General features: G+C 34.9%; 1 protein-coding gene across 2 annotated transcripts in view; it reads left to right on the forward strand.

Moving 5' to 3' along the window:
• Positions 1-22,590, forward strand: part of LOC122573215 (furin-like protease 2) — a 427,801-nt gene that overhangs the window by 4,412 nt on the left and 400,799 nt on the right. For both annotated transcript variants that reach the window (XM_043739297.1, XM_043739298.1), the window contains exon 2: positions 4,039-4,612. In XM_043739297.1, the coding sequence (XP_043595232.1) occupies positions 4,418-4,612 (195 nt within the window). In that variant the 5' untranslated portion in view covers positions 4,039-4,417. The remainder of the gene's footprint in view (positions 1-4,038; positions 4,613-22,590) is intronic.

The following is a 22,590-nucleotide window of genomic DNA, read 5'->3' on the forward strand; positions in this document are numbered from 1 at the left end:
TATTGAAGAACGACAAATTATTTCGACGTCTAACAGCAAAGAAATATTAGTTTCTTTTAATGGTATAATACTTTTGTTTGTTATAGATCTGTCGTTATAGATCCTGTAAAAAAAAACAAACTTTTCGCCGTACCAAAAACTTCATTTTGTCTATGCCGTTTTACATCACATCATCTCCTCTTTCCAGTCGCACCATAAATTATACCTCGTTCTGTGTGCCTTGAAGAAAGAACTATTCAAGCGTCTGAATACTCAATATTCAAATCACGTCGGCCGGAGTTCGTGTGTCCCCAATTTAACCGCGTTTTCAATGCTTTGTAACAAAGTAAAATGAGCTCTTGAACTACAAACAGTTACATCTCCCTTCGTGCTGCGCATAAATATGATTAATTTTAACGAGAAACTAAATTTGTACAGTTTTCTAAAAAAAAAAAAAAAAAAGAGAGAAAAGAGCGAGAGATTTTTCTCTTAGAAAAGTCTCATTTTATTACACATTCTCGATATATTTTAAGGAAAATAGTACATCGACGTTTATTTTTTATTCATACTTGACATTCGAGGTGCATTCATTTTTAAACATCCTGTATAATATTATCTCTATTCATATTTTGTCGTGGCGTTATGACGCTTTGGGTGGCTTTTATTTTACACGTAACAGCACTCGTGGAATTGCAAATCTCATGCTTTCTACGGTCCTTGAACCATCGTAAGCATTCTCTCCCACTTTTTTGTCCTTGTGACGCAACCAATATGTTGTTTAACACGTTCACTGTGGATTTCGGTTTCATTTGGAAACTGCTCGCAATTATATGCGAGTGTAATATTCGATGTTTCGAAGATAAGCTACTTCCGGGAAAATGTTAGATATTCATTAAAAAGAACATTTAATCATCAGAGGATTTGAATTAACATCGAGTATTTTTATATTCATTCGCGAAAAAATAAAAACAAAACGCAAGTGTTTGGTAGGTGGCCCAAGATTTTTACACAGGGTTGTATAAACTAGCCTAGGATGAATATGAAAATACTATGGCTCGTTAAATGCCGGAGGGTTAAAAGATTTTTCATCGTTCGTTTCTCCAACGATGATGAAATTCCTCTATAAAGCATAGTGTATGACAGGATGATATACATAGCGCTATAAAAGATAAATATGTGAGATAGAATACACGAGAATGAACCTGTCGCACGATAAATACCCGAAAAATGTGGCGAGAGTTCAGACAAAAACCACTTACAAGCAGTTTAAAGAAGAAATGAGAAGATACGAAGAACTGCGGTGGTTAATAGACGAATTACGAGTGCTAACGTATTTTAACAAACATAAGTCGGCGCGTTTTTCACTATATGCGATTTCAATGTGAAATAGGACGTAAAAAGCAAAGATACACGGAGAAATATTTCATAAATGTTCATATTTGAACTGGAATAAAAATTTTCCGCTAAGAAGAGATTTTCGCAAGAAAAAGTATCGCACGAATATTTCATTGCTTTTTTCCTTCTCGATTTCTTCGCTAAGCTTTCTTCTTCTTCATTCTTCACTCGTGTTCTTTACACGCTATTTAAATTCGATCGCCGAAAGAATTTTGCTGGTGCTCGGTTTTGTGTGAACAACCCTTTCGTAGAATCCTATTTTGCTGCTGCGAATGGGAAGAACATTGCCGGCGGTTAATTGCTAGAAAATTGGTAGATTCTATTCGAACGGTTGGCGACGTCGTTCTCTTCTTTGTGTGGCATTCGCGGAATCACGAGACGTTTATCAATTCTGGTTAATCGTTTCGCAATCTTGCCTCCTGATTGAACTCATTATCAAGTCATTGCATTTTACGCGAAATTCCTGTGTATCATGTGCGTTCTGCAGATTCTCGCACCTTCGAATTTTTCACAAATAGATAAAACTAGTTTGTTTAATATTTGAAAGTTCGAACCTACCTGAAACGTATTGGAATTCGATAGCCATGTTTAAAGTAACCTGTACTATACGCTATTACACGTGTAACGTTGTTTTTCAGAAATTTTCGAAAGAACAAAATGGCAAATATTGTAGATTTTCTCCTGTAGATTGGCATTGTGCGGGTTAAAAATATCTGAATCTTGACGTCATCGACGCCAAGCATAACGCTAAGTTCTGTCAGTGATCCGATTATGTACTGGTTAAGTAACGCTCTGGTTATTGGTTCGTTGGTGCGGTTCGACGTTTGTTCCTCAAAGTTACATGGTATTTGTTTAAACCGTTGCTTGTTCGCTTGGCTTGTACGAATAGGAGCGTGTATTTGACAGGTATAATATTTAGCGGTAGAAATCGTAGTAAATAAGGAACATGGAAAGCTGATCATATTCGTTAGTCGGCATTAGTACGTTATGTCTATAAAAAGTATCTTGATGCTTAACGTTACGTACTAAGGCATCATACGTGGCATCGTGAGAGTTCTTGTCAATGTTCTGATGGGTAAAAGTGACTCGACTGCAATTTCTCTTCTTATATAATGCTTAAAAGCGACAGCCAGGTGTTAGTTTTTCATGGTTTTTTTATTTTGGTGGAAACTTTCGTTCTCATTTTTGATGTACAGTGATCTAATTTCCATTAGAGACATAAATCATTTGCATATATTCGATCGAATATTCATATTTTCAAGTTTATCCTACAAAAACAGGTTCATATGGACAGGATTATTAAAAGAATATTTACAAGCGGGAAATTTAAATTTCAGTGAGGTTCCGCGCCAGGATTTGATATGTTTGCGCAATGTTTTTTTCGCTGCAAATGAAAAATGGTTTTCGGATGTGTAGCATCAGCTTCAGTGGACTGCAACATATGTAGATTGCGGCATTTATAAAATGCGTGTGGATAGTATCTATAGCAAAACTCCAATATTTCCAGCAGTTATACAAAACCAATTTTCCTGTGTAAGGTGTGATTTTCCAAAAAAAAAACTCGTTTTTTTTTAGAACAGGGAATAACGTATTAAATTCATATTCTGATGTTGGATATACGCCATTTATCAATTATTAGTACACATTTTATTTGCTATAGTATCTCCTTATTTATTAATCGATTAGATCCAATCAGTTAGATTGGTATATTAAATTTCGTATCATTTATTAGTAGGTTTCATATAACTAGAATTTAATACTATGAGAATGAAATGTACATGATAACACACTGCCGTATATTGGAAAGTAAAGGCACGTGCCAATGGCCAATAATTTGTGTAGCCATTTGTGTTACTAATATAGATATTTACGACCAATAATTCTTTCAATTATTTCTCTCATGAAACTACACACACTTTTGATATTCCACGCGTGCTGTGCTTCAAATTCTAACATTCGAATATTCGGGTACCCTGTTTGTGATGATTCACCCGTTATCATATCGCGTCTCTCTATTCCGATTCTATGGAGATACACAGAATCCAGAGAGTTTCATGGATGACTTTAATATAGTTTTCGAAATCCTTCGAAGGACGCTCTCTGCTCTGTACGTGGCGAAAGAGAACGTGGGCGGGAGGAGCCGAGACCATCGTGGAAGCGCTTGATTTTATCGAGCCTTTTCTTGTATGTCTTTTGCGACGACACGAGGTACGACGTACAAGGAAACATTTTATTGGTTTTCAATTTTTAAATTGCTGTTCCGTTCGTGGTTCTTTTGTGCGATCGTTTTAACTGCATTGTAATTCAAGCGCTTACCGCCGAGTGTTTTGTTACAGGCTACTACAACATTCCTGTTATACGAGCTTCTCTCAGGAAAGTTTATTTAGACGTTTCAACAAAACAGGAAGACTTTTAATGCTATATCAAAATCTTTGTATATACCTGATATCGAAACGAGAAGTCGCACATAAAAATTCTTTCATATTTTCATTAATTAAGCTTCAGAAATGTCGATATAAAATCCAACATGTGTACAAAACTCGGGGAGGATCCTTTTGATAATAATTAATATCGTTAAATCGCAAACATCTCGACGACATCCTTTGAATGCTGGCCATTTTTTTTCAATCGTATTAATTTTCCCTCTCTGTTTTTTGGTTACAGATAAGAACAGCAACGACCGAAGAATTTAAAGTCGAAATCGTTCCGTTAGTGTCGTGTCACGTGTCACCATTTTGACGTATTCAACGTCTTTTTTTTCTCTTTATCCTCTTCCTTCGTGTCATTCGGATGTGACGAAACATTCGTGGCAATAGTATACGGAAATTAAGTGAAGATTCTCCACTCCCGCTGGATTTCACGGGAAATTTAATATTCTCGAATTGCGTATTCTGCTCGAGGATCCTCGACGTTTGAAAATATTATAGTTTCGATAGGCGAATCGGAATTGGTAACGCGAAGTAACGGGGTAGAAAAAGCAAAGAAGTACGCGGTGTTTAAAGAATAATAGTATAACATATCTTGTCCATTCGGCGACGACGAGATGATCATCGTTCAGGGCGGTTCGTTGTGCGTGTTATTAGTGGTGTTGATCGGTGCTCTGTTGGTAAAGTCGGAACCTGGACCACGGTCCCGACCTACGCCGATTTTCAGCAACCAGTTCGCAGTTTACATCCCGGATGGACCGGATGTCGCCGCAGAAATTGCTGCCAAGTATGGCTTCGACAACTATGGACAGGTGAGTCTCGATCTTTCTTTTTATATCTCGCCGTTAACATGCTAAAATGGAATGATTGACTTTTCTTATGGGATGAGTGGTTCACAAACCACATTGATCAGCTCCATAAATCGAAGACCAGAAAAGGGTAACGATGTTCCAAACACTACCTCTCAAGTAGCCATTTACCTCGAAATTTGTCACTATTTTTGGACATCAATTGAACATCAATCGAGTATTTGTTTAGTGAAATGAAATATCTGCTGTTTAATATGCTAATTAACTTTTACATCCGTTTGACAAATTTTACTGTAACGGACTCTTATGCGATACAATTTAAAATCAATTTTTGTTTGTCGAATGGCTTTTGTAAATTGTATTTCCATTGAACGCGAAATGTAACAAATTGAGAATGCATTTCTTTCTCAATATTTTATATATAGGGCTGTTTAATAATATTTTGGCGATTTCAAACATCACGCATCGGCGAGACAGATTTAAAATCAAGATATAAACGAAAAACGCGATGATCAATGGAGCACTTTGAGAGACTTTATCTTGGTCGTCGTCTTTCAGTCACTTCAGTTTAAGCGGTTTCGATTAACTACATAATTTAAGCCCATTATTCGTGCGTGTTCAACTCAGCATGATTCAAAAACGCCACGATCAAAATTCATTACAAAAGTTTTGCGTTTATCGCCACGGATTGACATAGTTTTGATAACAGGTTTCAGGTTTTACTTTCGCGTGTTTCCAGCTCGATGCTCGTGTTGTTTCGACTATTAAAAAAACTTACAGGACACTTTGGCTATTTCGCAATTAAAAGTTTTTCTGGTAGTTGCGCGTTACGCAGATTACGATAAAAACAATCTTTCTCGTGATAACGTTCGAACTGTAGAAGTTTTATCGTGGCTTGTTTCACGATTCGCGTGTACCAGTGTGAAGAGTGAATAGCGACGAAACCAAATTCAATACGTACTTAGAAATTTTAATGAAATTCAATACCAAAAGTTACCGATACTAATACCAAGATATTTCTTACCTATGTATTGGTTCGAGTTTTCGTTAAATTCTAAAGATCTGTAAACAACCATTCAGATACTTGAACAAATTCTTACGTCTTCAAATTTCCTTTTCGAACTAAAAAAATCCCAATTTTCGAATATTCGAGTTTCAAAGTATTAAATATGTAATAACACATAATCCGTATTATGAACGCAATGTAACATCGCGAAGCCCTTTCATTATTATCGTGCTTGTGATTTCATAATTTCCATTCATTATTTATAGTAGCTATTTATAGTTGATGTTATGTGTTTCCAATGATAAACTCTTTCTATCAATAGTTATCAGGAGATGCTGGGGAATAGTGCGTATAGCATTGCTCAATTTTGAGAATGTGTTCTGTTCTCCGCTATTGTTCCAAAGTAGTTATTGTAATAGTGTGGAAGTAGTCCCGTAGGAGGAATTAAGAGGGATGGCTCGTTACACGGTTCTCAGAGACTTGGCGTATCGGTATTCAATAGTTTATTAACCTTGACCATCGAACTTACTTTAATCACCTCCTGCACTTTTCTGCCAACTCTAATTATTCATCTTAATGCTGTTGAATAATCCATGACAGTCGAGAATCCTTTCATACGATTTACCTTCTCTTTACCTTATATTATTCATTCTTATTCCAAGTCTTACTACGAATCAGTTAATCGCTTCTCAAATATTATTTTTATCGCTTGAAATAATCTGTGCATTAAGAAATCGTCTATTTATTAACCGTGCAACCTTCGTTATTCCCTTGCGCCAACTTTATAAAGAAACTTTCGAAACTTTTTCAAACACAACGAAACAAAATTGTCAGTTAAATTTTATCCATAAAATTGCCGTGAAACTAAACTATAGCGCTGGTGAATGTACATCGACCAACGCAACGCAAGCAGCAACTTTAAACTTCGGATTAGTTAAGGTCAGACATCAGTTTGTTAAATGGAGCGGATAGGGCGAAGGCATAAAAACTTGTGCCGATAATTATTCCAAGGGAAGGACACTAATTACCTGCATTAGCTAGATCAAGGTTTAAAATACGGCTAGTTAAATACAGTTATAGCGAACTTTTATTATTAACCATTATGCACTTCCAAACAACAAACATTTTTCTTCTCCTATTTTACGAATAATGTATTTCGCCATTCAAAAAATATATAATACATTTCGGTCGTTTCGTTTTCGCACAGAACAGAATACAATACGAAAGCATTTAGTACCCAGAGGACTGGGAAAATTCGTTTCTCTATTTTTTCGAGACACCCTATACATTACATACTTTTACCACAAAAAGTAATAGCATTTTTACACGCGGGTGTAATGGACGCGTGCTATCACCGGATCACAGTGTCCTTTCCACGAGCGTTTCGCAAAGTATCGTTCGCGGCCCTCGATGACGATCGCATCGAAAAAATTTTACAGCTGCTTCAAACCAGGCCGCTGTTCGAACCGGAATGGTTATCGCCACCTAAAAGTCTCATGATCCTCAAACTATATATCACGTTTAGCCCCCATATAGCTACTACAAATTTCACGATTTGCATTCCCGATCCAAGCTTTTGCGATCGTTAAACTGTATACAATTTGTTGCTGAATGTTCTCTATGATACTTGATCTGATTATTAAAAATCCTCTTTCGCAACAATACAGTTTATTCGGTGGAATAACGATATAACGTAGAAATAACGACTTTAGGAAAATCGAGTTTGAACGCTTTAATCGTTATAATCGTTGTAATTTTGTAAGAACGTCTCATTAACTCTGATACTCGAGTTTCGCAACAGTGGTAATACAATTTCAAAACGTAAAAGTACGACACATATAATACAATTCATGAAACGTATCTAAAAGTGTTCGGATACTTTCGTCCGCCCGTATAGCGTGTAGCTATGTATAGAGTGTGCGAATTTCACGATCTGCATTCGTGATTCTGACTTTTGTGACCGTCAAACTGCGTTCGTTTGCGGCTACACTTTTATGCAGCCACTGGACGCCGCATCCCTTTTCGTTGTTCGATTGGGAAAAAATTCATCGTGTCAACTATCAGGGGAGATATTTCGTGACTCCAACTAATTTGCGACCCTTGTTATGCCAACAACTGAATAAAAAACCATTGGAATTAAGTTTACTGCTGGCGTGAATTGCGTCCGATATTTTCCATCGCTCGTATCTTCGTCCATTTGTCAAGGTTTTTGGATGTTTTGCTATTCAATTTTTCGCTGCTGTATACCGGGCCAATCAGTCTGTATTTTGTGTATTTTTCTGCGTGCAGCACCTGTATTTAATGGAGAAAAACATACATTTCTAAAAAACGTATCTGTGGTAGGTTAATTCCTTTAATTTGATGTTACGATAATATATAATAACATATTATGAATTCTTAATAATTAGCTCTGGTGTTACCTATATTATTGATAGCATTTCGATAATTATAAGTCGATTTTGTCTTAATAATTTGAGTTAAAAATTTTAATTTAATTAATGATCTTAGACAGTGTAATTTGTGATTGGAGGCAAATCATAAAGCAACGATTACTGATCATTTGATCAGTAAGAGAATTAAATGCAGAATCAAATATCGCGACGAAGTAAAATTGACGTAGATACAAATACAGAAAAATTTGTATTTTGATATCGTAATTCAAATTAAAATGAAATTTTATCATGATTAATCTTTGCCACTATTTAACCTGTGGTCGATATATAAATGTAACTCCACGTTACAAGACAACGAATTAATAATGCCTGAATTATTCATATCTCTGCTAGCAGTAGACGTTGAATTTTCATTATGCCTCCAGCGTAGTAAATATTAATATCTACAATTTCCACGCACTCAGGTAATCAAACCACCGGTACTATCCGCAAATAGTATTATGTTTACTATCATTTATTATTACTATCCTTACTATTATCCTCTCGATAAACCGAAAACCTTAATCTTCTATGTTCCCAAATAGGTACATTAAACATTTCGCATTCGATATGCCAAATAATATACGAACAAAACAACGTAATGTTTTGCCATACTGTTAATAATTAAAATTTAGAGTAGCCATCTGTAACTTCTACATACATTTTTAAATCGATTTCTTTGTTCAGTATAATCATTCTAATCGTATTTCATTACAATGCTAATGAAATTTCAAAATGTTCCATATGTTTCATACAATATGTGGATGAAAAGTAACCAATGCTAAATATTGAAGCACTTTCGCTCTATTATGTGCCTAAATCTTCGTGGAACCACGATAATTTCCGCGTTTTCCACGACTCCTCGCGGCGTTTGGTGGAATTTCCATCATCTCGACTGGTAGAACCTGCACACAGGCTACATTTCTCCAGCAGCCAAAGTTTTTATCTCACCAGGGATGACGTACGGTTAAAGTATCCTTTCTCTTTATTTCTCTAGGTGCTCCGCTTCTTTTCGGAGCGTTTTATCGGCGCGATTCTTTTCTATGTTGAACTGCGCGATAGGTTGGCGAACAAAAGAGCGAAACAAAAGGGCGAAAAAAGAGCGGAGGAGTATCGAAGAGGTAGAAGAACGGTGTGTTGTTGGGACGTAAATGCGTCATGAGATGGAAGTTTATTACCAGTTTCTGGCAAATGCGGCTTCTGTTTGTTTCGGATGCATCGCGATCATTGCAACGAGCTATGTTCGCGCTCGCGGTTGAACTATTTTTTTTCCATTTGTTCTCCGTTCTCGAGTTTTTCGTCGTAAATCTTCAAATGTATCCTAGATGGCTTTTTTTGCGTTCGTGTGCTTTGTTGCAGATAGAAAGTTTTCAGCTTTTTCACTTGTTATAAGACGCACCTAACTTCGAATAATAATTTGATTCATGTGTTTGATTGTTCAAAACTACACCGGATTTCACTGACAGATGAAATTTCTTTCTCTCTTGAAAAAATCTTTTTTTTTTTTTTTAATAATGTTTATTGGCCAGATAATAAGTATTACATGTGTATGATATTCACAATAAACGATGAATTGCTGTTGGGGGATGTTTTAGGCAAAAGTACCGATACGTGACGGTACGACATAGCCATACAATATTTGTGTGTCGGGGTTACATTTTTTTTTGGTGTTGCATTTATGAATTAGATCTAAGCCGCTGTAGAGCGGTGCTTATATATGATATTGTTTATTTTTCTTCTTATTTCTGTCCTGAAAACCTGGTCGTAAAAACAGATCAGTTCGGTAGTCTACGGTATTTTCTTGAAAAAATCTACAACTAGATAGATGATCACAGCCCAAAGGATGCTTATATACAATTTCAATGACTGCGCTTTTTCGATTCGTTTTTAATTGTCAAGTGTTCATTCGTAAAACCCACGAACACACATTGTTAAACAATAATCGATACAAAATATTTATTCTTAAGTGTCATTTATACTAGGAAATTTTCAAAGCGAAATTTTCGACACTCGCGTCATGGATTTTAAACATTCAGTTTCGAATGGCTACCGCGTAATCGTCGGTCAGCTTGAAAAATGGTGGACGGATGCAGGAATTAACGCGAAAGCGTGTTAAATGTAGGTTTCTTTGATCGCGCGCTGCGTGGTTTTGCTCTCGATGAAATTTCGTCACATTTTATCGTCAGTGATTTGACTCGCCCTTTTTTTTTGTATTCCGCGGTATTTATTTTACGTAGTTTTGAGGTCAACGAGTTTTGTGTTATGTGACTCGTTTCGACGATTGACGACTCTTTTGGGGCAACGATATCGATAGTTTGCTGCTTTTTAACATTTAGGTCGTTTGTCTTTCGTTCAGAAATTGTTGCGATTTTACGATTGATGTGTTCGTTACAAATCGTGAGTGTAAGAACGACATTTTTACGATAAACAATCGATTTATTATCGTAAGACAACTGGAAGAAGCATTTTTCTTTCAGAAATAAAAAGTAAAGCTTGAAGATAATAGAAAAATATTATTTTATCTTTTATAAGTTAATTCAAGTGGTTAATTCAATCAATAACTAGCAAACTAGCTAACGAATAACTTACAAAAATACAATGATAAATATCGCGGTATGTATCGTTTTAATCGATAACTATCATGTTTGCATTCTTTATTTCGCGTTTGCATTAAATTTCCGTTTATTTATGTTATTCTATACTCATGGCATAGAAAACAGAAACGAAATGAAATTGGTATTCACGATCGTCGATTTGTATTCAAGCTTTCATTTTATTGTCCCTTCTAAAAGACAAAAGATGAACGATTTACATTGATCGTCAAAGACTTCTGATGATTCACGAGTTTCCACGTTACAATGGAATTGTTTCCTTTGAATCTCTAAACTTTATATCATCAGATTTATGGAAATTCGAAGTCGAAACGTTTGTGGATATACAGAATGCAATTAGACGAATATAAAGATTGTATCCAGCGTTTCATTCATGCAAATTTCTCTTCCATTTGACGGTATGGTAATAAATAAATGTGTACTATAAAAGCTACGGTCCATCTGCATTTTGTTCTTAAACTCTGTTGCAATAAATAATGAGAAACATTCGAGGTTCTATGGATCACGAACGTTGCCTAGTAACTTTGCCCGTTACTGGCTCGATCCTTCTTTGTCTATCGTAGCAAAAGGAGCTGTGGACAGCTCTCTAGATGGGAGAGGTCTATCTAGAAGGCATTGGATATCTACAATCACCGTATCCAATATGGTGGGGAATCGATTTAAACGTGTTTTGATGGTCGTTGTTGCTATATAGGACGCTGGTACGGCAATGTGTCTCGTTTGCTCCAGAAAAGTTCGCTCGTGGATGTAATATTAAGGCGAGGCCGTTCAGAGAAAGGATTTCGTGTTTCTCACGTGTGGGTGCCGCCCAGGTATCTAGGCATACCTATTTGTCTACATTTCTCTTTTATACTACGCTTTATAAGACCCTTCTCCTCCATCTAATCGATATTATTAGGGAAATTTTATGAATCTTACAAAGTTCTTTATATTATGAATTTACTATTTTTCTAGCTACACGAGGATTTAAACTTCAATCGAGCGGAATCGAATTTGGAAATTACAGGTTTCTACGTGTTATACCAAAGATCGTTTATCGTCTATCGTTTTATCTTTCCACAAATGCAAATTCTACGTAAAGAGAGAGATGGTTATTTTTCCAAGCAACAATGACGAACGTGTTCAAACGTGCTCGAATATAAACTTAAATACTGGCACTTTTCGAGTGAAATTCAATAGTTAGAATAGCATTACCCAGGGGATAACCCAATAAGCCAAAGTGCAGGTACTTCGCGTCGAGAGCGAGAGTCGAACTGCGCAACCGTTGCGAAACTGTTCCTCCGAGTCGAGTTTTAAGGAAAAGAAAACGAAGGAAACCGGAAGGCGATACAGACTGTATGATTCCGGCGACCATTTCAAACGTTAAAATAATTTCGTCCGAATTACACGCGGATGTTTTACAACCGCCTTGAGGCTAATGGTAAACAGTTGTTCGTACGCGCGGCTGGCGAACAGAGAATAATAGAAAAATGTAACTTGACATTTCCTAGCGTGGAAAATGTAATAACTTTCCGAAGAAGCTTCACGTCGACGAGTATTTGCTGCAACGATGATAACTTGGTAGGTTTTAGAAGCTTATAGAATTCAATTCATAAAAGGTACAAAGAACAACCGCTTTTACGTTAATAACTCTAAGATCGTAAATTTTTAATTATGCCATTGTTGCAACAGACGAGCGACATAAAGACGTCATTTTGTAAATTTTTTGCTAATTTTTAAAGAAATTCGAGCATGATTATACCGCTTGTGATTGGAAATGTTCTTTTTAGATTTTGAATGGATTTGACATTTAAGCTATGAATGACTATCTTGAAATTTGATACGCATGATTCCTATACCATAGAGTTTATGGTCTATGGTATAGACATAGACCATAGGCCACAGGATCTAATAACGACCCTGGGTCAGGGAATTCGATATAGATAACATCGACATTATGGAACTCGATAGTCACAACTTTGTGATTACGGAACCTGATACAAAGAACGCAAATGCTATAGAACTATATATGTATAGCTACGCCGGAGATCGTACAGTATTTTAGTAGAGAAATTTGAGTATAACGAAGAACAATATAAGAGGTGTTCTCAAATTGATAATGCAGTTTGGAAGCTGGTAAATCGATGTACGTAAAAAAGAATAAATCGAAAGTGTACACATAATGATTTCTCTCTGTAGAAATTTTCCTTTTTGAATAAACTGTCGTTGGATCATGACATTAACATTAGAAATTTGTTCACAAGTTGTATATGTTATGTAATAACATTCGAATATTATCGAAACTGGTTTGGTATCAGCATCGTAATCGTGCATAGGACATCATCGAAACAGGTTTCGGATTGAAGAACTTTGCACAAATACCTCAGAATTCATTAAAGTCCGATATACGCTTTCTTTAACTTATACAATTTTATAATCGATAATATAACGAGTTATTTCGAAATTTTAATCCTAGCATCTCGTGTAGATAAATTCAAGTTCGTTAGAATCCGATTTCTACAGGGCGTTTCTTTTAATTGAAAACGGTAGAATATTTCAGGAGGGATTAAAGTTATCAAAGAAATGTTTTAACAAAAGTTGTTTGGTTCGAAAGGGGACATCGCATTACGCAAATTGGTTTTTTTTGCATGTCGAGCAGTGGGGAAGATTTAAAAGCGACGTCATTTTTTAAAATGGAATCATATATCTCTTAATATATTGATCGATCCATCTGGCAATTTCCTATAAAAAATATTCATCTATTTATACCGAAAAACTATTAGATTATCAAATATTTTATCTTTAATTTGCCAAATTGAACGATTTAACGACGCGCAGCGGTATTATTGTGTTTACGTTGTCTTTGTCTTTCACGCGTTAAATTTTACAAATTGAAGTTAAAATACCTGCTAAACTAGTAGTTTCTCAATACAAATAGACTAATAGGGAATGTTAAGATGGATCGATTAATGTATTAGGTTGTTCGAAAAGTGTCTTTCTTTCGCGAACGTGTTTTTTATAACAGTGCACCTTCATACAAACGTGAAACCAAGTTTGTGAAATGTCGCGGTGTTTATCTCAACAGAACAAAATGGAACGTACGTAATTCGACAAAATAATATAAAACAAAAAACGTTGTGCGTCTATTATTTTCTCATAAAACGAAAGAAATTTTTTGGACAACCTAATATTGAAAAATATATGGTTCCATATAAAAAAAATAAACTTGACTTCAAAATCTCCCCCTCTACTGAATCTGAAAAAAATAATTTACCCCATTATAAACAACTTTTGTTAAAACATTTTTTGATAACTTTAATTCGTCGTAAGATATTCCACCGTTTTCAGCTAAAGGAAATACCCATAAACGTTCACAAACTGTTCCGTCTTCGAGACTCATATTTCTTAAACAACAAAATACTATCGCTAATCTCTATATTCTCACGAATCTCAATTTCCTATAACACATCCTCAAGGGTTATAATAATGCTCCACGTTTCCAAAGTTTCGGATATTATATCAAACAACTTCTGAATTATTATTAGTATCATATTTTAAAATAATCGATGTCTGGCTCTGTGACTATTGTGCTCTAAAACGCAAATAATCTACTTGTAAGTTAAATAATTAAATATTTATTATTATAAATATTTTAATAAATTAATATAAATACTTATTATTTAAGTTGATTAATAACTACTTCCGTATTTAATTGTATTTTTGTATCCTATTACACTTGTACATGTTCGTAGGCTTATACACTGTTACCTACACACACATATCCGCGTCAGCTATAATTAGCTACCCTTATTAGTTAGTTATTTAATCTTCGTTAGTTGATAATAAACCAAATCTGGACTGGTTATTGTCGCCAATTTCTACCTCTCGTAGATAGCATAAAAGAGTCCAGTTGGAAACATAGAACGAAATAAAACGGATTTCTGGCGTATTTCACCAAAAGAAATCGGTATACTTAAATATGTTACGTATAAAGAAATACGCAATATGGTATGGATAGTTTCTTCGCAGGTAGAGACGCAGAGGAGATCTAGAGGTCAATTTTGTCATTTTTTTTAAATTGGGTGTCCAATTCTTTCCGCTGGATCTCGATAGAACAGAGAATTCAGAGTATAAAAGTACTAAGGACGCATAAGATTTTCGACAAGAAGAAAGAATTGGGAAGCGGTGATTTATATTTTCTGGTCGACTGCTCGGATGGTGTCGATGTTCGTGAGAAGTCGGGGCTTGGTCGGTTGAAAAATGTTTTTATTTCGTCGTTGGGGAAAAGTGGAGACCGCGAAGAGAAGGTGTTCACCCTTGGCTTGGAGGTGGATACGCCATATAGGTGCCGGATGTCGGATTTATGCCTGCTCGACAATTTCCGCGAATCGTTTCACCTCGACAGACCGAGGAAAATCAGTTTTCTTCCACACGAAAATGTCAGGACAGCCGACATGGAAATACTTGACTTTACCTCGAGTTTTGCCTCGACTCCTCTTTCCTTTCTCTGTTTCGAATCTCCTTTCTATTTCCCGCGAATTAACGTCGTAATTTTACCCGATTACGAGCATTCTATTGAAATGCTCGGTCTTAGAAAAAATCTACAGCTGGTTTTAAATAAATTTGTATACGTCTATGGGAAATTTCAAGCGCAAAAATCCATGGAATATATAAAATACTCAGTGTATTATACTTGTTGTAGTAACTGCATTTTATGACTAAAAAGCCAGTTCGAAATTTTCAGTTTGTGCATCAGTACGAGATAGGTACAAGATATCACGCAGCAAAGTCTGATTAGAAGTATGCAAAATTGAATTAGTTGCGCTTATTAAAAAATAGAAGGGAGCAATATTTTTATAATATTTCCTCGTTAGTAAAGAACTTATTACAATATTTTACTGTTTTAAGCTTGATTGCGACATAGTTAAAAGATTGCAAAGAAATTGGAAATCCTATTATGTGTACAGCAACGCCCAGAATTTTAATTTCAGTATAAAAGCTAGCGCGTATTTGTGTGCACGTGTACAACCGCAATACCATGAAATAGCGTGATGCAGTTAAAAATAATATCGTTACGCTTTCCTGTGTAAAATCATGGTATCGCGTTATACCACGATTTTATCGGGAAAAAATTCTCGACCAGCTTGTGAACTGCGTCGATATCACTGTTACCGAGTACATAATCGCTATAGTTTGCGGTTTGTAGAAACGAGAATTCGTAATTAGTTTAAACCAATGGCGCAATTTTAAATGTTTCCATACTTTTCTTCGTTCATTTTTATCCGTCTTATTCATTGAAAAATATATGCTTTGTATGTTTTTTGATTTTTCTCAGTTTTCGTGTTACATACTTGATGATTTAATATGAAATAGTTGAAAAGGCGATGATTAATAGTACATTACAGTTTTGTAGTCAAAACATTTTGCAGTCTCCTGTTACACGGGATTCTACTGTATATCGTAGTACACAAGGCATTCTAAAAAATGAATCGTCAGACGCAATCATTTTCACATTTCACCCACATCTACAGATAAACAAACATTGACGAACTACTATTCGCGAATCCCGTTACCGCTCGAACGTCATCTTACCGTCGAACAGAAATTTCAGCGTGGACTCTCGAGCAGAAACTCGTCACGTGGCTGTGCGTCTGTTGCGTGAACAGGCCTCGGTAGTGGTTGCTGAAGGAAACCGGTAACTTCAGAACCGACGGAACCCGTTTACCAGCGATATACCGTTGCACAGATGCGGCTCTGCTCTCTGGATCGAGAGCATGCCTATGTTCGAGCCGAGCAAAAGAGAACACAAAAACCATCGCAGCAGGACTCACCGCACAGTCTCCTCTCCTTCTTTCCTGACTTTCTCCTCGTTCTTTCACTCTTCTCCACGCTACTCTCGATTTCTTCTTCGTTCCCTTCTTTCTGTATACATACTTGGTTTTGCCACTGGCATGTTTTGATTTGCGTTTCTGTTATATACATATATATATATTTTTTGTCCATTTGGTTCTGGTTCTCTGCGTGAGCTCTTTTTTTTGGATGTGGTTTGATTGTATCATATTTTTTGGTTCCTTCTCTGTGAGTTCACGCTTCCTGGTTCGTGTTCCAGAGTACTACATACTTTTTATATTCGGTATAAGAGTATCGAAGAGTTTTTTTCGATAAATTCTTGAGTTAGTTCTGCCTCTTTTCTTCTTTATTGTATGTTGCGTATTGCGTCTTTCTTCCTTCTTATCTTTATTTAATCGCCTGCCTTTTATGTCATGATTTCTTCGCAGTTATAATATGTGATGGGCTTAATACTTGCTGTTTTAACGTTGAAGTATCGTGTACAACTTGTATTGAATAATTCCTAACATCTGCTATGATTTGAAATTGAAATCAGGATTAAAAGTGATCATCGTCACACGTGCGGCCTACTTTCGTGTACTAACGCAATTTTGTCTTTTCGCTTGCCACATTGAGGTAGATGTACGGTGTGTGAATATTGGCATCTTTGTTTGAATATTATTTTATTGGATGCGTGGTCATCGATAAACATACGAAATTTCCTTACATTAAAATTTGTCGAATCTATCTGACTCTATTTTATTCTATCTCTATTTTCCTCGTTGATAGGTTTCTTTCGTGGTTTCCTTCCCAATGTGACCAGCGGTGTCGTAACGAGACATCCAGTCCCATAGGGAACATATTCGCGCATAGTCGTTGAAAGAAGTTCACTTGTACGCGAATCCGGGTTAGCCATGGTAATTTCAAGAAGTGTTACGTTGATTGTATTCGAGGGAATTGCCGCTCTCTGCAAGAATTACGGTTCCGAACGATTCACGATTCACGATCGGCGAGTTTCGTCCAAATGTTCGGAACTTCTCTTTACTTTCTTTTCTATCTATTTAACTACTTAAAATTCACCTTTGAATTACTTTTATTTAATTTCCAAGAATCGTGATACTAATGTACTGTCAAAATTTTGGGTACTACGCTATATATCAGATTCTGTAAGACATATCATTAATTATTATTGTTTTACAGTGATAATTTCTACTCTACTTTAAATTCTTTAGATTATTATTCTTACTTTGTTAATAGTAGGTTTATTTTTATGAAACCTCGAGATTCTCCTAAAATAACATTTGGTGGCTTTCTAAGTTAAAGTTGATATTTTTGATAATATCTTCGAGAAATGGATGGGTTATTAGATATTACCTATTACATGAACTATATGGACATATGAATTTAACACTGACCGTATTTCACCAATTGCTTAAAAAATATTATACTTTACTCGATAATTCGATGGTGCATTTGAACGTAAAAAATCTCCATGTTATATCGTTATAAGCAGTATAGCAATCGTGGCTTACATGCTTTTCTTGTTACAAGCAAATTGGCCGATGTCGCGTTAATAAACGTCAATTAAACGAGAATTACAATGGTAGCACATGTTAAGCAACCTTTTTAAGCGATTCGAACAATACGACCAAAGTTTTGACAAATCAAAAAGAAAGTCTGACCAGAAACTTTTCAAAAGTTGCCGAATTATACCTAAAACTGAATTTCTTCAGGTTTGAAATTACAAAGTTCAAGTAGCTTCGAAGTTGAAGAACCGAGTGGGCCATTAGAGTTCAAAAAGTCTTCGAGTTATATAAAATTAACCCAAAGCTCTTTCTTCGTTCTATAACTTCTCTCGAGAAAAATATTTTTAAAACGCGCTGTCAGGTTGGAATTTTGTTGCTCTTCTTTTTTTGGGGGGGATGGGGTCCTTAATCTTGTCATTTTCATCATTTTCCATAATTTCATTAAAAAATTCGTGCAGCTAACGTTTTTACCACATATCTTATATTTAATGGGTTCACGTAGACTTTTGTGATCGAGTGTACATACTATTATAAGTACCTAATGTGGCCAGATTGTTTTATAATCGACTGTACGTGCGAAAAATATGTTGACACTCGAATGAATTGCATCGTTAGCATTATTTGTAAGAATTATTTGCCATTGTCCACATACGCGAACGAAATCTCAGTCAAAATAAAAATGAAGTGTCGAATAATCATCGATATGACATTATTAATTCGCTGGTGCAAAGAAATTGCATTCCATGCCTGGAATTTCGACACAAAAGGCATTAGACGCGCAATGGTCTATAAAATATTTCGCAAGAATGCGGTGATAATACTATGAAGTTAATACGGAGAAAACAAGATATAGAATAAATAAATACGGTGACTGTAGAAAACACGGAGGTCAATTCCGATAGTTTAAAACTGAATCTATCGCAAAACATCCAACTACAAAGTCCATGCTACTACGGAGAGTACATATATATAATAAATTCAATTATGGATATACATTTTACTTCAATTACCTATAGTCACGCTAATATATAGCAAGTGAAGAATTAAATCTGATTCGCGTACAAAGACTTTCCTAAGGAACCAGTAACTAAAAGCCAGCGTAATAACCAAAGCCGTTAAACTTGCTCTAGTAACAAAGTAATGGTCTATCAAACAGAGTATTGCCATTCTCCGTAATGTCACTAATGACTAATCAAAAAGTATCCATCGTACAAGGTTTACAATCCGTCAACGTTAGCAATTATCTATGATCTATCCTATCAGTCTACCAGTCATCCTTGAAACTATAAAAGAGATCTCGTTGACAGAACTGTGCGTACAGTTGCTCACGAAAGTATTTGAATATTTAACGAACGTTTAATAAAACATTTTGAAATTTCAGTACTGCAACGAGACACGACTAACATGCTTATATCGATCTTTGAAACCAATCTAAAAGTGTATATAGAAACTACAAGATTAGTGCAACTGTGTGTACAGCGAGAGGGTTTTTAATACAAAGATTTATTCCAAGCTTCACCAAACCTCATAATAGAGCTAATAAAATTTCAAAATATCTATTTTGTATAATAAACGTAATATAATTTATAAAAGATATATGCTATAAGTATTCGTATAGTTTCCTGAGTAAGTGTATAATATCACGAACACGAATCGTAAAGTTGGTGATTGGGTCTGATCCCCTCTCCCATAGACCGTTCTCTATCTGTGCATTGGCACGTCCGCTCTCTGATGCTACATACGTTTCGGTGACTACCGTAAACGTAAATTCAAGGACGGCACGAGCACGTCAAGCCTTTGCACCATCGACGATTCGAGGCAGCCATGTATTTCGATGGCCAATAAAATCTCGCCGCTGGAAAATCCAAGCATGGACCAGTTTTCAAATGGATGTTACGGCCGGGAAATTTCTCGTGGAATGGCACGATTGTGATATGAGATGTCGTGGATATAATTCGCCTCCTATCCACTCACATTCTCCATGATCCAATCTCGATATCGTCGATATCGTATGTTGATGACTTGTTTATCAGATGGAGCGCGGTTTCCTTTTGTACGTATGAATGAAAGAGTTATGATAATTTGTTTTTAATCTTAATTAGATTTCGTTGCGAGATAATCAACTCTAAACGTTTCTGAAAATTCATATAATGGCAGATTTCTATGAAACCGTGTATTTCAGGATTTAGAGATATACATTTTTATTCGATTGTCCAACTGCTTTTATAATCTCTGCGAACTAATATGTTCGCAATAAATATTTTTTATCTTCGTACTTATATATGGGAAATCCGTATAAAGGACTTCTACTATATCATTCATAAAATATTGTCAGTATAAAGAATCAAACTCAGTGGAATGTATAATATTTCGAAAAATTTATTAAATATAAGATACACGTGCATTCAGACTGAGACTCTGCTTTCCATATATTTTATGCATAAATGAAATTGAAGATGTGTATGGAATTATCTAAAGCCGTGATTAATTTATCATAATTATGGCTTCGTGTAATTATTCTGAAGCATATCGTCATGCTTCGTTATGATCAAATAATTTTCATTAGTTTATTCTCTTCAGGTAGAACATGTATTGTTATTATTTTTTTTTGACATAATCTATTGTTTTACATAGGTTTATTGTAGTTTAGTTTAATTATTACGCACAGCGTGATAGTGTACACGCGTGTATAATTCAGTGTGAACGTAACAGTATAATCTTGTCAGAACATTGTATTCTCCCTTGTGTGGGAATACGTAGTGTTAGTTATAGAAGCCAACATGAGATAATTAAGGAACTTGAGAATTGTGAAAATGTGACATTGCGACATCGACGAATCCATGAAAATTGAAAAATTAAAACGTCACCTGTAATATGTACATATCTGATAAAGATGCATATTAAATATGTGCTGGTTATTTTATTTTATTGATTGCTAGATTCAAAATTACGTATTTGTTAAATATTAAAAAATAAAAGTCATATATGTTTAATAATGAAATTAAAAATGTTCCTTTTTTTTATAGGTGAGCTCGTTCGAAAGATTCTCATTTTCATCTGAATATCGTAGAGTGAGTATGTAATTTTTCTATATTTTCAATCATTTTGGCTTCAAAATTAATAGTCAGCCAACCAATTACCGATATAATATAATACGATGTTTGAAATATTCTCTTCATATATTTTTCCCTTATCGTTAAATAAAAACTCTAGAAGCTTTCCAATTTAATTGGGAAAACTCTGAAAGCTGTACGGGTTTCAAATTTATTGGCACACGGTGAACTAAATAAAGGATACATAAAAAGTATACAGGAAAGTTTGGAAATTTGAATATGAATTCAAATTTAATCATCCTATCACCCTTTCTCAGTTTCGCAATTCATTATTATCGTATTATTTGTTTTGTAATTGACAAACACTTTCCAAATAGAAACTGTAATTTATGCCTAATTTATTTATACTTCGCCATTAGATGCAGCAAAGTACATACTATAGGTCAAAATATGGAAACGTTTTAGTTATGTCCTGCGAACTATAATTATTTCGCGTAATTTCACGAAATGCTGTTTATAGTTTGCATCCGTGGTTCAAAGCGTTGTTTAAATTAATTTTCGAGGAAACTTCCTTCCTGTAATAATTCAGGCATTGCTTGAACTGCAGTTTGGTCACCATTATCGACTTTGTTCGCGTATAGCCGAATAATTGTCCAACATGGTTCTTGCATTTTCTCATAGTCTCACATCTCAGTTTCTAATGTTTCTATTACCGTATACATTTGGTACCCATTTACTAACACAACACTCGAACGTGTCGGGCTAATTAATTCTCAAATAGTACTGCAGCTTTCTAAATGATCGTAATAATTAATGTTAGGTTACTAAAAGTTAGGATATTTAATGTTATATTATATTTTACATTCTCCGCGATAGAAATTAGTAATAAAAATAAGTGAAATTAAAAGCTCGGAAATTATTGTGATTCTACACGATTAATGAATGACTTAATATCAGTTAAGAGTGAAGTGAATATAATTTCTAAAAAGTACGCTTCCTTTATCAAACTATAAAATATTTCCATAGAATTAAAGTCATTTTGTCATCTTAAATTATACTATTATACAAATTTTAATCTTTTGCATCTTTCTGTTGCTAGAATTCATTATCATATTAATTAATATTCGTATTCTAAATGAAGTCATAATAAGTTTACGTTTTATTCGAAATTTATTACATATTTCGTATTCGGAAACTTTTAAAATTTTTATTTGATCTTTAATGCATACATACATACATATAACGAAATATACATATTGCATGTTGGGAATATCAGTCGATACTCGATATATATTAACTGTTTACGAATATCTTTTCTCTAGCCATTTTGAACAGCATATTATAGTACATATTTGCTACTTCCGTTCCTTGATATTACTCTGCTTCGTCATATCATTTCCGTTTGTGCTACATAACTATTTCAGTAACAGATAGAAACACAAGATACTCTGTTCAATATCTTAACATTTAATCATATATTTTAATTATATACTTCGTAAAATAATCTTGATTAGTTCCAAGAGCCTAGAGTCATGAAACCTTTA

The sequence above is a fragment of the Bombus pyrosoma genome, linkage group LG11 (genome assembly GCF_014825855.1).
Source record: "Bombus pyrosoma isolate SC7728 linkage group LG11, ASM1482585v1, whole genome shotgun sequence".
NCBI classification, from domain to species: Eukaryota; Metazoa; Arthropoda; class Insecta; order Hymenoptera; family Apidae; genus Bombus; species Bombus pyrosoma.